Genomic DNA, 13,960 nt, shown 5'->3' with positions numbered 1-13,960 from the left:
GGAGCCAGCAGAGGGCACTGGAAGCCTTGCATTGGAACTTGTGATATACAAGGAAGTGGTGGTGGGAAAAAGTAATGTCATGTCTTTCTTTGCTGCAGAGATACAAGCAATGTATCCATTTCAAAGCAAAACCGGCTTGTGAGTGGTTATTTAATATTGCTATATAGATCCTACAGTCTGACACACACCAGAAGCAACTTGCAGTTTCTCAAGTCGCTTCTGACATGGAAAAAAAGCACAGCTAAATCGGAAATGATGCTAAATTCAGAGCCAGGGACTGGAAATACAGAAAGATTTTATCCAGTGTTGACTGTAAATAGAAGGACATCTGCCTGAAGGTCCAACAGAGCCACTGTGGATATTTTAGGCTACAGAGTGGACTTCACCACGGGAAAACCCACCTTTCCACATTCTGTTCTTTTGCTACAAACAGTGACACACCCATCCACACCCCACACCCCCCCCCCCCCCTGGACAAAAGGCAAGGCGCCTGCCGCTACTTTCCCAAGCCGGCCAGTCTCAATCGTCACTGAAAGTGGAACAAAGAGCCAGGATCACGTCTTACTCTGGGTCCTGTTTCTTATGGTTGTCACAGAAGAGCAAGCAAGACAGGGGCTTGCCGTCATGCGGCTTCCACTCATGGAGACACCTAAGCCAGAAACAAAAACAGGACTGACAATGCGGATCCCAACCCCCCACCCCCCCCCCCCCCCAGCCGCAGGGCTGAAAGCCTCCTGCAACCCAAGGAAAACCAGGGCCACCCCCTTCCCACCCCACCCTGTTGCCTCTGCTGCTTCCGAAATCACCTTGGCTCGTCCTGCCCTTCAATGTAGATCTGCCAGAACTTGACAAAGCCATCGTGGCTTGCCGTGGCCAAGACCGTCCCATCGGGGGAAAGGGCCCCTTCACTCAGGCACTGAAAAAGAAGCAGTAAACATCTGACAGACTTCTACACTTCTCTGTCATTCCTCGACCGACATTCCCAAACGGTCATCCTGTTTAAACCTGAGCGTGCTAAACGGTCACTGAGTCAGTCACGTGACCTGCAGCCCCTCCCACTGCTTTCAGTATACAGAGGTAAGGTAACTGCAAAATACAAATAAGACATATACTTCAGATTATAAAACGACACCTTATAAAACAGATAGACATCATATACAGTAGAGGAGGCTTGAGAAGGTCGCTTCCTTCAGCACCAATGTCTTGTTTAATTTTCAGCTTAAACATTTGGGTATCCTTTGGGATGCATTAGCAATTAGTATTAGCAATTAGTATTAGCAATTAGTATTGCTATTGTTTTTATTGATTTTATTGATATATGAATTAGTGTGATGTAATTGTGTAATTGTTTAACTTTGTGTCTTGATTGTTTTGTACTGCAGGCATCGAATCATGCCTTGCTTCTGTAAGCCGCCCTGAGTCCCCTTCGGGGTGAGAAGGGCGGGGTAAAAGAACCCCAAATAAATAAATAAATATCACTACTACTAGGACACCTCAGCAAGCAAGAGTCCAAAAGTGGCAGGCTCAAACCTGGAACCTCAATCAGTGGCTCCTGGGCACACAGAAAACTGGGCGACCTGGAAGGCGCTGAACAGGCTGCGCTCGGGCACCACGAGATGCAGAGCCAACCTTCAGAAATGGGGTTACAAAGTGGAGTCCGTGGCATGTGAGTGCGGAGAAGAGCAAACCACAGACCACCTCCTACAATGCAGCCCATCCAGGCGTCCCCTGGGCAACGTCCTTGCAGACGGTCAATTCTCTCACACCAGAAGCGACTTGCAGTTTATCAAGTCACTCCTGACACGACCAAAACGCCCGAGCCCTGCCACACGCACAATGGAGGACCTTCTCACAGTGACACCAGAAGCACTCCAAGTGGCCAGGTTCTGGTCAAAGGACATTTAGCATCATGCCAAGTTTTTAAAAAACTTTGTATTTTTAAATGCCCTTTAACTGTATCCTCAACTTGCTTCAGACACGATAAATAAATAAAGAATTAAAGCACGCACCTGCCAAGACTGAAGATCGGCCCTGACACCAAAAATCAGCTCAGCTCTTACCGTTCTGTGACCTTTCACCACAATGAAGCCTTCTTTGATGTTAGTCACTTCCACCGGCCAGGAATTATGGTTGGCTCGGATGATGTCAAGGTCCCAGACTTCTGCCTACAGGACGGAGAGCAAGACAGACTCAAAGCGCATGCTACACTTCTCGCAGGTGTCTTTGTCGTAGGGATCGGCCTGCATTGCAATCACGGTTCTCTTTCCTTGTGCCTGAGACCCTTCCCCGTTGCCCTCACCAAGTCTGACAAAACACAGCCCTGGGTTTGCTCGAAGCCACATTGTCCTCACTTTTTAAAGCTATACACGTGTAGTTCGTAAACAAAGAGTAAATCAGAGAGACCATTTCCTAAGCAAATGAAGTCCTCTCCTGGGCCTGAAACGCCCTGTTTAGCCCCCCACTGCCTCCTGTGTCCCTTTGGTAGGAAACAAATCTTTTTAAAAACCCAAGAATGAGGGAATTCAGGCTCTTCTAGTTCTGCCAAGTTCCCATGAAACACAGGTGAGCAAAGAGCAAACTCACTGTTCATATAATCTCACAATTGTGTTTACAGAAATCATAGGCAGTCTATGTGGGCCAGAGTGAAAGGGGGGGGGGCAGAGGACAGCTCCATCTTGTCTCATGCATAGGTCATCAGTTGGGGACCCCTCCCCCCAAAACCAACTGCCACTCTGGGCCAGAGTGAAAGGGGGGGGGGGGCAGGGGACAGCTCCATCTTGTCTCATGCATAGGTCATCAGTTGGGGACCCCTCCCCCCAAAACCAACTGCCACTCTGGGCCAGAGTGAAAGGGGGGGGGGCAGAGGACAGCTCCATCTTGTCTCATGCACAGGTCATCAGTTGGGGACCCCTCCCCCCAAAACCAACTGCCACTCTGGGCCAGAGTGAAAGGGGGGGGGGGCAGGGGACAGCTCCATCTTGTCTCATGCACAGGTCATCAGTTGGGGACCCCTCCCCCCAAAACCAACTGCCACTCTGGGCCAGAGTGAAGAGAGAAGGGGGACAGCTCCATCTTGTCTCCTGCGCTATGCTAATAATGTAGTGTACTATATTGTATAAAGGTAAAGGTTGTCCCCTGACATCAAGTCCAGTCATGTCTGACTCTGGGGTGTGGTGCTCATCTCCATTTCTAAGAGCCAGCGTTGTCCGTAGACAAGGTCATGTGGCCATAGGCAGGACTGCATGGAGCGCCGTTACCTTCCCGCCGGAGCGGTACCTATTGATCTACTCACATTTGCATGTTTTCGAACTGCTAGGTTGGCAGAAGCTAGGGCTGACAGCGGAAGCTCACGCCGCTCCCCGGAATCAAACCTGCGACCTTTCGATCAACAAGCTCAGCAGCTCAGTGCTTTAACCCACTGTGCCACCGGGGGCTCCACTATATTGTATATACATATAATATCTATAAAATTATAATGCAATACAATATAATACTAATAATAAGATATTATAACTATATATTTTATATTACATTTAATATTACTAATATTACAATATTACAATAATTGTAATTGTAATATTACAATAATTGTAATTGTAATATTACAATATTACAATAATTGTAATTACTAATATTACAATATAATAGTATAGTACAATATAGTAATATATAATACTGATATTGTACTATGCTAATAATATAATATATTGTATGCATATCTATCTTGTAAGCTGCTCTGAGTCCCCTTTGGGGTGAGAAGGGCGGCATAGAAATGTCGTAAATAAATAAATACTTTGCAGCCATGGGGAAATAGGGTAAAGGTGGATTGTTAAATGATCCAAATAAGATTGCTTCTTTGAATATAAATGCATTAGCTTTGGATGTTAAAAGGTGGAGACTATACACAACCGTGGAAAGGTCTAAGATCACCCTCCCCCCCCCCCCCCCGACTTTCCGAAAAAAAGTAACGACCTGTCTCTTTGAGAAATCTTTTGAGAATGCAGCGGAATAGATAACATGGAACTATGAATGAGGAACATGGCATGGCCAGGCGATGTGACTGGATAATGGTTTTAACAGGATGACACCAATGATTAACGGTTTTTATATATGTTTGATATTGTAATGTTGATTGTTTTTAATGGCACTTTTATGAATGCCTGACATCGAATTGTGCCAATCTGTAACCCGCCTTGAGTCGCCGTATGGATGAAAAAGGCAGGCTATAAATATCGTAAATAAATAAATAAATATGTGTATGTGCCACTGAACGAATGAGACTTTCTCCTCGGACCGCATAAGTTCAACCTGCAACCCACTGAGATCTAACCAGTCTGGAGCTGGCGCTAACGGCAACCACGGCTTTAATTAAAACACACTGGGCACTGATTTGAAAAGTTTGTGTTCTTATTGATGGAGTCCTCGTGGACAACAAGTTAAACATGAGCCAGGAATGTGATGTGGCGGCAAAAAAAGCCAATGGGATTTTGGCCTCAGGCATCAATAGGAGCCTAGTGTCTAGATCTAAGGAAGTCATGCTACCCATGCTCTATTCTGCTTTGGTTAGACTACATCTGGAATATTGTGTCCACTTCTGGGCACCACAATTCAAGAGAGATATTGACTCTAAGCTGGAATGTGTCCAGAGGAGGGCGACTAAAATGATCAAGGGTCTGGAGAACAAGCCCTATGAGGAGCGGCTTAAGGAGCTGGGCATGTTTAGCCTGAAGAAGAGAAGGCTGAGAGGAGATATGATGAGGGCCATGTATAAATATGTGAGAGGAAGCCACAGGGAGGAGGAGGAGGGAGCAAGCTTGTTTTCTGCTTCCTTGGAGACTAGGACGCAAGGGAACAATGGTTTCAAACTACAAGAGAGGAGATTCCATCTGAACATGAGGAAGAACTTCCTGACTGTGAGAGTTGTTCAGCAGTGGAACTCTCTGCCCCGGAGGGAGTGTGGTGGAGGCTCCTTCTTTGGAAGAGTTTAAACAGAGGCTGGATGGCCATCTGTCAGGGGTGATTTGAATGCAATATTCCTGCTTCTTGGCAGAATGGGGTTGGACTGGATGGCCCATGAGGTCTCTTCCAACTCTTTGATTCTAGGATTCTATGATATCCCAATGCAAATGAGGCCCTGGAGGTGCGGGGAGATGGGCGCCACTTACCCGGTCCTCGTGCAGGAGAGCCAGCGTCTGGCTGCCCTCTTCGCAGCCGTCCTCGTTCTCGTCAGGGATGAAAGGGCACCAGATGATCCTCCTGAAGCTATTCAGAGGCGTCCCATCTGGTCGCTTGATGTTCACCAAAATTTCTTCTCTGAGCAACATGTTTAGGAAGAGCTACAGCGTTCTCTTTTGATATAGAAAACTTCCAATAAATGTAACTTTCACGTGCTTTCGGATATCACAAGCCAACAAAACCAAACTAATACTCAGAAATGGGAGTAGCAGTTTAAATCAATTTTATCATGGGTTGTTGTAGGTTTTTCCGGGCTATATGGCCATGTTCTAAAGGCATTTTCTCCTGACGTTTCGCCTGCATCTATGGCAAGCATCCTCAGAAATAGTGAGGTCTGTTGGAACTAGGAAAGTGGGTTTATATATCTGTGGAATGACCAGGGTGGGACAAAGGGCTCTTCTGTTGAGAGTGATTTGATGTGCCTGATTGTTTACTCTCTGTTGTTTTTCTGTTGTAAACAGAAAGGAAGAAACCATGAAAATGAACAAAATCTGGCTACCACTATTTAAAAAAAACTCAAAAATTACAATAGCAAAACAACAGAGAGGAAACAATCAGGCACATCAAATCACTCTCAACCAAAGATTCCCCCCAGGCACTTCCAAGCCATTAAATGCTAATCAAGGTGGTCAGTTGAAACATTCACCCCTAGCTCCAGCAGACAAGAGTCCTTTGTCCCACCCTGGTCATTCCACAGATATATAAACCCTTTTTCCTAGTTCCAACAGACCTCTCTACCTCTGAGGATGCTTGCCATAGATGCAGGCGAAACGTCAGGAGAGAGTGCCTCTAGAACATGGCCATATAGCCCGGAAAAATCTACAACAACCCAGTGATTCCGGCCATGAAAGCCTTCGACAATATAATTTTATCATGATTTTAAATATGTCTTCAGTTTTTTCCATCACGTCAACTTTTTAAAATATGACGAATGGTACATTACAGCGGACGACTCTAAAGTCTGCACATTTCACATCACATTCATGTAACACAAGCCAGCAAATATTTATAGAGTTCTTGCACTGAGTTCAGATCTGTGTTTATTTTTTCTCTATGACAGGTAATTTTTGCAATGAGGTTAATCAAATAATTAATGCATTTACGCACTGATATCAATAGAATCTAATTAATCACTAGCCAACAAGTATTTTCCATCAGATATAATTTTAGGTCATTCTTATAGAGTTTTATGCACTGAGTTAAGATCTGTTTATTTTTTTTAAACTACCATATATAGTTTTTGCAATGAGACTAATTGAATAATTCATGCATTTACGCACTGATATCAATATTATCTATTGGTATCAGTTTGTAACTGCATTAATTATTCAATTAGCCTTGAGTCAATTATTATTATTATTACATTTATAATTTTATTTTATTTATTATTATTGCATTTCCATTATTTTACACTATTAATATTTTATTACATTTATTATTTTTCTCTATTATTGTCATTTTTACATTTCCATTATTTTACTCTATTATTATTATTATTATTATTATTATTTTACTGACACAAAAACACAGTATGTCACAGCAAACAAGATATATTATTACATTTATTACTTTACTGTATTATTATTGGAAGGATACGTAAGCACATTTACACTGAAGGTGGTGAGAATAATGGTTTAATCGGAGATGGACAGCCTTATCTTAAATTACAGTGTTATGTAAATATTCAAAAACATTTAACCTACTGATGCCTCAATTAATGTAATTTTATTGGTATCTATTTTTATTTTTGAAAATTACCAGTCGCTGTTGCATTTTCCACTCTTGACTTATACTCGAATCAATACACTTTCCCAGTTTTTTGTGGTAAATTTAGGTGCTTCGGCTTATATTCGGGTCGGCTTAGACTCAAGAATACATGGTGATTCTGATCTCCGATGCCCTCCTTCACCCAGCTACTCCCACTAGCAAGAATCTGCTGCTCCGAGCTAACTCGACAACTACTTTGACTGATCCACGTATCGACCAGCCCTGGAGCAGTTTCACGCAAAGTGTAATCCAAACGGGGATACTGAATTTTCCCATTTTCCATAGCCATGCGCCAGACAAAAAGGTTTCCAGCTTCATCGAGACAGGCCAGCTGATTGGAGTTGAGGTGAGCAAAAGCCAAGTCTGCAACGCCGCCAGTGAAGCCCTTCAGCAGGGTCCGCTCGGCTGTGCTGACACTCAGGACTCGCACCATGGCAGAGCCATTGCTGGCACCTATGGCGCAACAAGAAAAGGCTCGTCAGCCCAGGGAAGGAACACCAATGTCCTCAGCCCAACACAAGGCCGTTACAAGGAAACGCGACGCAAAGGGAGGTGGACTCAAATCGCAACGTTGCACGGTAAGCAGCGAGGGAGAGTTGGCTCACCTCGAATGGCGTATGCCAGGTAGGCATTTGACACAGCTATCAGATTCCCATAGTAGTATTTCTGCTCCCAATCATATCTGGCCACTGGCTGGATTTTTACCTAAGTGGAGGACAAGGAACACAAAACCAAACGAAGTGTCAAAACAACTTCAACATTGCCAAAAATATACTATAATATGATATACTGTGTGTGTGTGTGTGTGTATATATATATATATAATATTTATAATATTATAATGTAATGCAATATAATGCTAATAATAACAGTAAAAGGTAAAGGTAAAGGTAGTTCCCTGACATTAAGTCCAGTCATGTCTGACTCTGGGGTGTGGTGCTCATCTCCATTTCTAAGCCGAAGAGCCAGCGTTGTCCATAGACACCTCCAAGGTCATGTGGCCATAGGCATGACTGCATGGAGCGCCATTACCTTCCCCCCGGAGCGGTACCTATTGATGTACTCACACTTTAACCCACGCTTTAACCAACTGCGCCACTGGGGGCTCCAATAATAACAGTACAATATTATAATTATATATTTTATATTACTAATAATATTACAATATAATAGTATAGTACAATATTAGCATAGCATTGTACTATGCTAATAATACAGGGTTAGTCAAAATGCATAGGCCAATCTGCCATTCAATTGAATGGCTTATTGACCTATGCATTTTGACTAACCCTGTATAATATATTGTATGTATATATATCTTGTAAGCTGCTCTGAGTCCCCTTCGGGGTGAGAAGGGCGGCATATAAAAGTTGTAAATAAATAAATAAAAATAATAACAGGACGTTTTAAGACAAGCAGTGTGTGTATGTGAGTGCGGGGGTGGAGGGTGATGACAACATGTGGCTCTCTAGAACAGGGGTTCTCAACCTTGCTAAGTTCCTTGTGTTGGGGTGACCCCCAACTATAAAGTTATTTTGCTGCTACTTCATGATTGTAATTTTGCTACTATTATCAATTGTAATGTAAATATCTGATATGCAGGATGTATTTTAATTCACTGGACCAAATTTGGCATGGATACTCAACATGCCCACGTTTGAATACTGGAGGGGTTGGGGGGATTTATTTTGTCATTTGGGAGTTGCAGTTGCTGGGATTTATAGTTCACCTACAATCAAAGAGCATTCTGAACTCCACCAAAGAATGAATTGGGCCAAACTTGCCACACAGAACCCCCATGACCAACAGAACATACTGTGTTTTCTGATGGTCTTTGGCGACCGATCTGACAGCCCCTCCCAACCCCCAGGCTGAGAAACGCTGTTCCAGAAGATACTGAAGTGCAGCCCACACCACCCCACCACACCGCTGATGGGAATTACTCCCTAACTACATTATGGAGAATCATGTGTTGCCAATCGCGGTCATCAGATCCACAACATGTCCTTCAAGACAAGCATGCAGAATGCCACGGTGTTATGAGAGAAAGGGTGAAGAGGGGGGAAATGTCTAATGCTTATTTCACCCACGATATGAGGGATGTTTCAAACAGTACAATATAAACTTGGTCAAATTTACCCTGCCTAATTAATATTATCAGAACTAAATCTATTGCAGAAGTTCTTCTGGAAACAACAAAGAAATGTGTTCAAGACAATCTGGACGTGGGGAAACAGGTCACTGGATGCAGAGCCTTAAGGATCAAAAGAAGCTTGGTCTTTCAAAACACCGAGTTCATAAATGATTGTCTGATAGGACCTAAATGGTAACTGCCTGCTCAACAAATGTGGATGGCAGCAGCTGGGGAAAGTCAGTCTGTAGATACTGATGAGACAAAGACTTCAATGTTTACGGTCATCTCCAGACTGGACTACTGTAACGCCCTCTACATTGGCCTTCCTCTGTTGGTGATCCGGAAGCTCAAGTTGGTACAAAACGCAGCTGCTCAGCTTCTTGCGGGAATTCGATGAGATGCCACATCACCCCAATCTGACTGCAGCTGCATTGGTTACCCATTGAGCACCGGATCACTTTCAAAGGGATGGGACTCACCTTTAAGGCCTCGCATGGTCTGGGGCCGATGTACCTGAGGGACCGCCTCACCCCCTCCCAACCCCAGAGATCCCTCCGTTCTGAGGACCAAGATCTGTTGGAAATTCCCAGTGTCAAGACCTTGCGTCTAACAGCAACCAGACACAGAGCCTTCACAGCAGTGGCACCATCACTCTGGAATACTCTGCCACCTGAAGTCTGTGCCTTGCAGGACTTATCAGCTTTCCACAGGGCATGTAAGACACACCTGTTTTGACAGGCCTTTGATCTTTGATATTGCTGTTTTTAAATTGTTTTAAATTGTTTTTAAATTGTGTTCAATTTTAGCCTATTCTTGTAAGCCGCTCCGAGCCCCAGGGGAGTGGCCACATAGAAGTTCGAATAATAAATAAATAAATAAATGTTTACCTTGTTGCTCCCTCGAGCTTTACTGGTGATGCTGGAATCGCTGCTGGCAACTATCTCCACATCTTTAGCAGTGATGACCATTCCCGTGGAGCTATCGTCTCCAGAGAGGCAGCTAAACGGGGAGAGGCAAACAAAGTCAGACAAAATAACATTAAGCGTGTTACTGCTGGAAGTGAAATATCTGCAGAAGAGGCGGCTCCACATGAAGCTAATTGTTGCAGACGCACAAACGGTGCTCCCAGCTTTGCCCGCCTTCCATCAGAGAAGAGACTCACATGACTTGCTTCTCCTGCAGTGCTCCCAGGGGGACCGTCTGGGGAAGAGGCTTGGCCAAGGAAATACCGTCTCCGCTCGCGATGGGATCCGGTACCAACAAACCATTGAGGTCTCCATTGTACGAACTAGAAGCTCTTTGGTTTTCATTCACAGAACCTGAATGGAATGAAACAAAACAAGGGCTCCATGGGCATCAAAGACAGGATTAAAATGCGCATCAACGGGTTTTTCTTTCTGAAGTTGTGCACAGAGCCAGATCTTCAGGGTTTTTTTCTAGAACCCAGAAGCGATGGGGCCTGCCTGTCGCCTTCGGGCTGCGAAAGGCGGGATATAAATACGGTAAATAAATAATAAATAAATAATGGTGTTGCTGGAGAGAGAGTTTCACAGTTGAGGAGCCACCCCTGAGAAGGCCCTGTCTCTCATCTCCATCAGTTGCACTCGTGAAGAAGGTGGAACCGAGATCAGGGCCTCACCAGAAGATCTTACACGTACTAGTAGGCTCCTAATCTTTAAAAGGTCATTGTATTTAGACTCTGTGCCTACTGACTAATATTGAACTGCATGTATTGTATTTAAAGTCTATTATCCACGCACTAATATTGAATTGTATTTTAACTCTATAGCTACGCTGTAATATTTATTTTTAACATGTGAGTTGTTTTCAATGGGATTGGTATTAGATTGTGGGGTTGAGTTGTTGTAGGTTTTTTTTCAGACTAACTGGCCGTGTTCTAGAGCAGGGGTCCTCAAACTTTTTAAACAGAGGGCCAGGTCGCAGTCCCTCTAACTGTTGGAGGGACAGGTTATAATTTGGAAAAAACATGAATGAATTCCTATGCACACTGCACATATCTTATCTGTAGTGCAAAAAACATATTACAACAATACAATAATTAAAATGAAGAACAATTTTAACAAACATAACCTTATTAGTATTTCAAGAGGAAGGGTGGGCCTGCTTTTGGCTGATGAGATAGGCTTGTTATTGTTGTGTGCTTTCATGTCATTTCAGATTTAGGCTGACCCTGAGTGAGGGCCAGGTAAATGACCTTGGAGAGGCGTATCCGGCCCCTGGGCCTTAGTTTAAGGACCCCTGGTCTAGAGGAATTCTCTCCTGACGTTTTGCCTGCATCTCTGGCAGGCATCCTCAGCGGTTGTGAGGTCTGTTGGAACTAGGAAAATTGGGTTTATATATCTGTGGAATGATGTCCAAGGTGGGAGAAAGAACTCTTGTCTGTTGGAGGCAAGGGTGAATGTTGCAATTAATCACCTTGATTAGCATTTGATGGCCTGGCAGTTTTTTTGGTGTGGCTTGTTCGTGTCTGGGGGAATCTTTTGTTGAGAGGTGATTAGCTGTCCCTGATTGTTTCCTCTCTGGAGTTACCGTGTGTGTTGGTGTTGTTTTGCTATAATAATTTTAGAGTAGCCAAAAACCTGCCAGGCCATCAAATGCTAATCAAGGTGATTAATTGCAACATTGTATTGTTGAAGGCTTTCATGGCTGGAATCACTGGGTTGTTGTAAGTTTTTTCGGGCTATATGGCCATGTTATAGAGGCATTTTCTCCTGACGTTTCACCTGCATCTATGGCAAGCATCCTCAGAGGTAGTGAGGTCCTCACAACAACCCAATTGCAACATTCACTCTTGCCTCCAAAAGACAAGAGTTCTTTCTCCCACCTGGGACTTAACACAGATATATAAACCCAATTTTCCTAGTTCCAACAGACCTCCCAACCTCTGAGGATGCCTGCCATAGATGCAGGTGAAATGTCAGGAGAGAATGCTTCTGGAACATGGCCAGACAGCAAGGAAACCTCACAGCAACCCAGTGATTCCAGCCAGGAAAGCCTTCGACAACAGATTGTGGGGTTGTTGGCCAGCTTGAGTCCCTATGGGGAGAAAGGCGGGGGAGAGGAAAAAACTTAATAATAATCATGTATTGTTGAAGGCTTTCATGGCCGGAATCACTAGGTTGTTGTAGGTTTTTTCGGGCTATAATGCCTCTAGGCCATGGCCATATAGCCCAAAAAGACCTACAACAACCTAATAATAATAATAATAATAATAATAATAATAATAATGGGTGCTGACTATCTGTGGGCAGAAAAAGGCAGCAGGAGAGGACTTGACACTGGAGCGGGGCTTCCTCCCAGCCGCTCAGAGCTCGGTACTTGGCTTCAACGGGCAGCCTAAAAGCACGACTCATCCTCCTCCTCCAGCCCAGGCCCTTCTCAGAGGCGCTTGGGCTCCCTCTCCATATAATCACCTCTCAACAAAAGATTGCTCCAGGCACTGTCAAGCCATTAAATGCTAATGAAGGTGGTCAGTTGAAACATTCCCACCTAGCTCCAGCAGACAAGAGTCCTTTGTCCCACCCTGGTCATTATTCCACAGATATATAAACCCTTTTCCCTAGTTCCAACAGACCTCACGACCTCTGAGGATGCTTGCCATAGATGCAGGCAAAACGTCAGGAGAGAATGCCTACAGACCATGGCCATATAGCCCAAAAAAACCTACAACAACCCAATAATAATAATAATAATAATAATAATGGGTGGTGAAAATGGCAGCAGAGGCCCAGCTTCCCAAAGGGCCTGACACTAGAGCGGGGCTTCCTCCTCCTCCAGCCCAGGCCCTTGTCAGAGGCGCTTGGGCTCCCTCTCCATATAATCACCTCTCAACAAAAGATTGCTCCAGGCACTGTCGAGCCATTAAATGCTAATGAAGGTGGTCAGTTGAAACATTCCCACCTAGCTCCAACAGACACGAGTTCTTTGTCCCACCCTGGGCATCATTCTTGATATATAAACCCATTGTCCTAGTTCCAACAGACCTCACTACCTGAGGAGGCTTGCCATGGATGCAGGCGAAACGTCAGGAGAGAATGCCTCTAGAACATGGCCATATAGCCCGAAAAAACCTACAACAACCCAATAATAATAATAATAATAATAATAATGGGCGCTGAAAATGGCAGCAGGGGCCCAGCTTCCCAAAGGGCCTGACACTGGAGCGGGGCTTCCTCCTCCTCCTGCAGCCCAGGCCCTTCTCAGGGGCGCTGGGGCTCCCTCTCCGGCCGGGGCGCCCTCCTCCAGGCTAGGCCGCGAAGCCGGGGCCTGGCGTTGTCCCTCCTTCCCGCCGGCCTGGGCCTCCTCACCTGCGGGCCGGTCCAGCTTGAGGATGTCCCGCAGGTGCTGCGTGGCATCCTCGATGTCGATGCTGGCCGAGGCCATGGAGACCCCTCGCCCGGCCGCCCTCCTCCGCAACACACGCCGCCTCCGCCTCTGCCGCTCGCGCCGACTCAGGTAGGCCAAACCCCGACGCGCAGCCCACTTCCGCTTCCGGTCCGTGCTTCCCGCTCCTTCCCCCCGCCAACAGCAGCCCCGCGCATTGAGTTCCGCTTCCAAACAGGCGCTTGGCGCAGGAATCCTCCCCGGAAGGTTGGAGAGAGACCGGGATATTTTTTGGGAATACATGGCTCTGTATCCCAGGATCTGGTCCCAGCCCAGATCCCAGACCCAGGGCCGGGTAAATGACCTTGGAGGTCTTCATCCGGCCCCGGGACTTAGTTTAAGGACCCCTGGTCTAGAGGCATTCTCTCCTGACGTTTCGCCTGCATCTGTGGCAAGCGTCCTCAGAGGGAGTGAGGTCTG

At 45.3% G+C, this 13,960-nt stretch overlaps 1 protein-coding gene across 1 annotated transcript in view; it reads right to left on the bottom strand.

The window, feature by feature from the left end:
* EDC4 (enhancer of mRNA decapping 4) overlaps nucleotides 1-13,659 on the bottom strand; it is a 52,077-nt gene extending 38,418 nt beyond the window's left edge. Inside the window, exons 1-9 of the mRNA XM_060787800.2 lie at nucleotides 13,465-13,659; nucleotides 10,299-10,455; nucleotides 10,024-10,135; nucleotides 7,608-7,707; nucleotides 7,266-7,455; nucleotides 5,166-5,313; nucleotides 2,061-2,165; nucleotides 807-916; nucleotides 566-649 (exon numbers count right to left, since the gene is read on the bottom strand). Coding sequence (XP_060643783.2) covers nucleotides 566-649; nucleotides 807-916; nucleotides 2,061-2,165; nucleotides 5,166-5,313; nucleotides 7,266-7,455; nucleotides 7,608-7,707; nucleotides 10,024-10,135; nucleotides 10,299-10,455; nucleotides 13,465-13,540 — 1,082 coding nt within the window. The 5' untranslated portion in view covers nucleotides 13,541-13,659. The remainder of the gene's footprint in view (nucleotides 1-565; nucleotides 650-806; nucleotides 917-2,060; nucleotides 2,166-5,165; nucleotides 5,314-7,265; nucleotides 7,456-7,607; nucleotides 7,708-10,023; nucleotides 10,136-10,298; nucleotides 10,456-13,464) is intronic.
* Nucleotides 13,660-13,960: the final 301 nt, after the last annotated feature.

This window comes from Anolis sagrei, chromosome 8 (assembly GCF_037176765.1).
Source record: "Anolis sagrei isolate rAnoSag1 chromosome 8, rAnoSag1.mat, whole genome shotgun sequence".
Classification (NCBI taxonomy): Eukaryota; Metazoa; Chordata; class Lepidosauria; order Squamata; family Dactyloidae; genus Anolis; species Anolis sagrei.
Note: the sequence above shows the minus strand (reverse complement) of the source record. Positions and strands in the feature narration are given on the sequence as shown.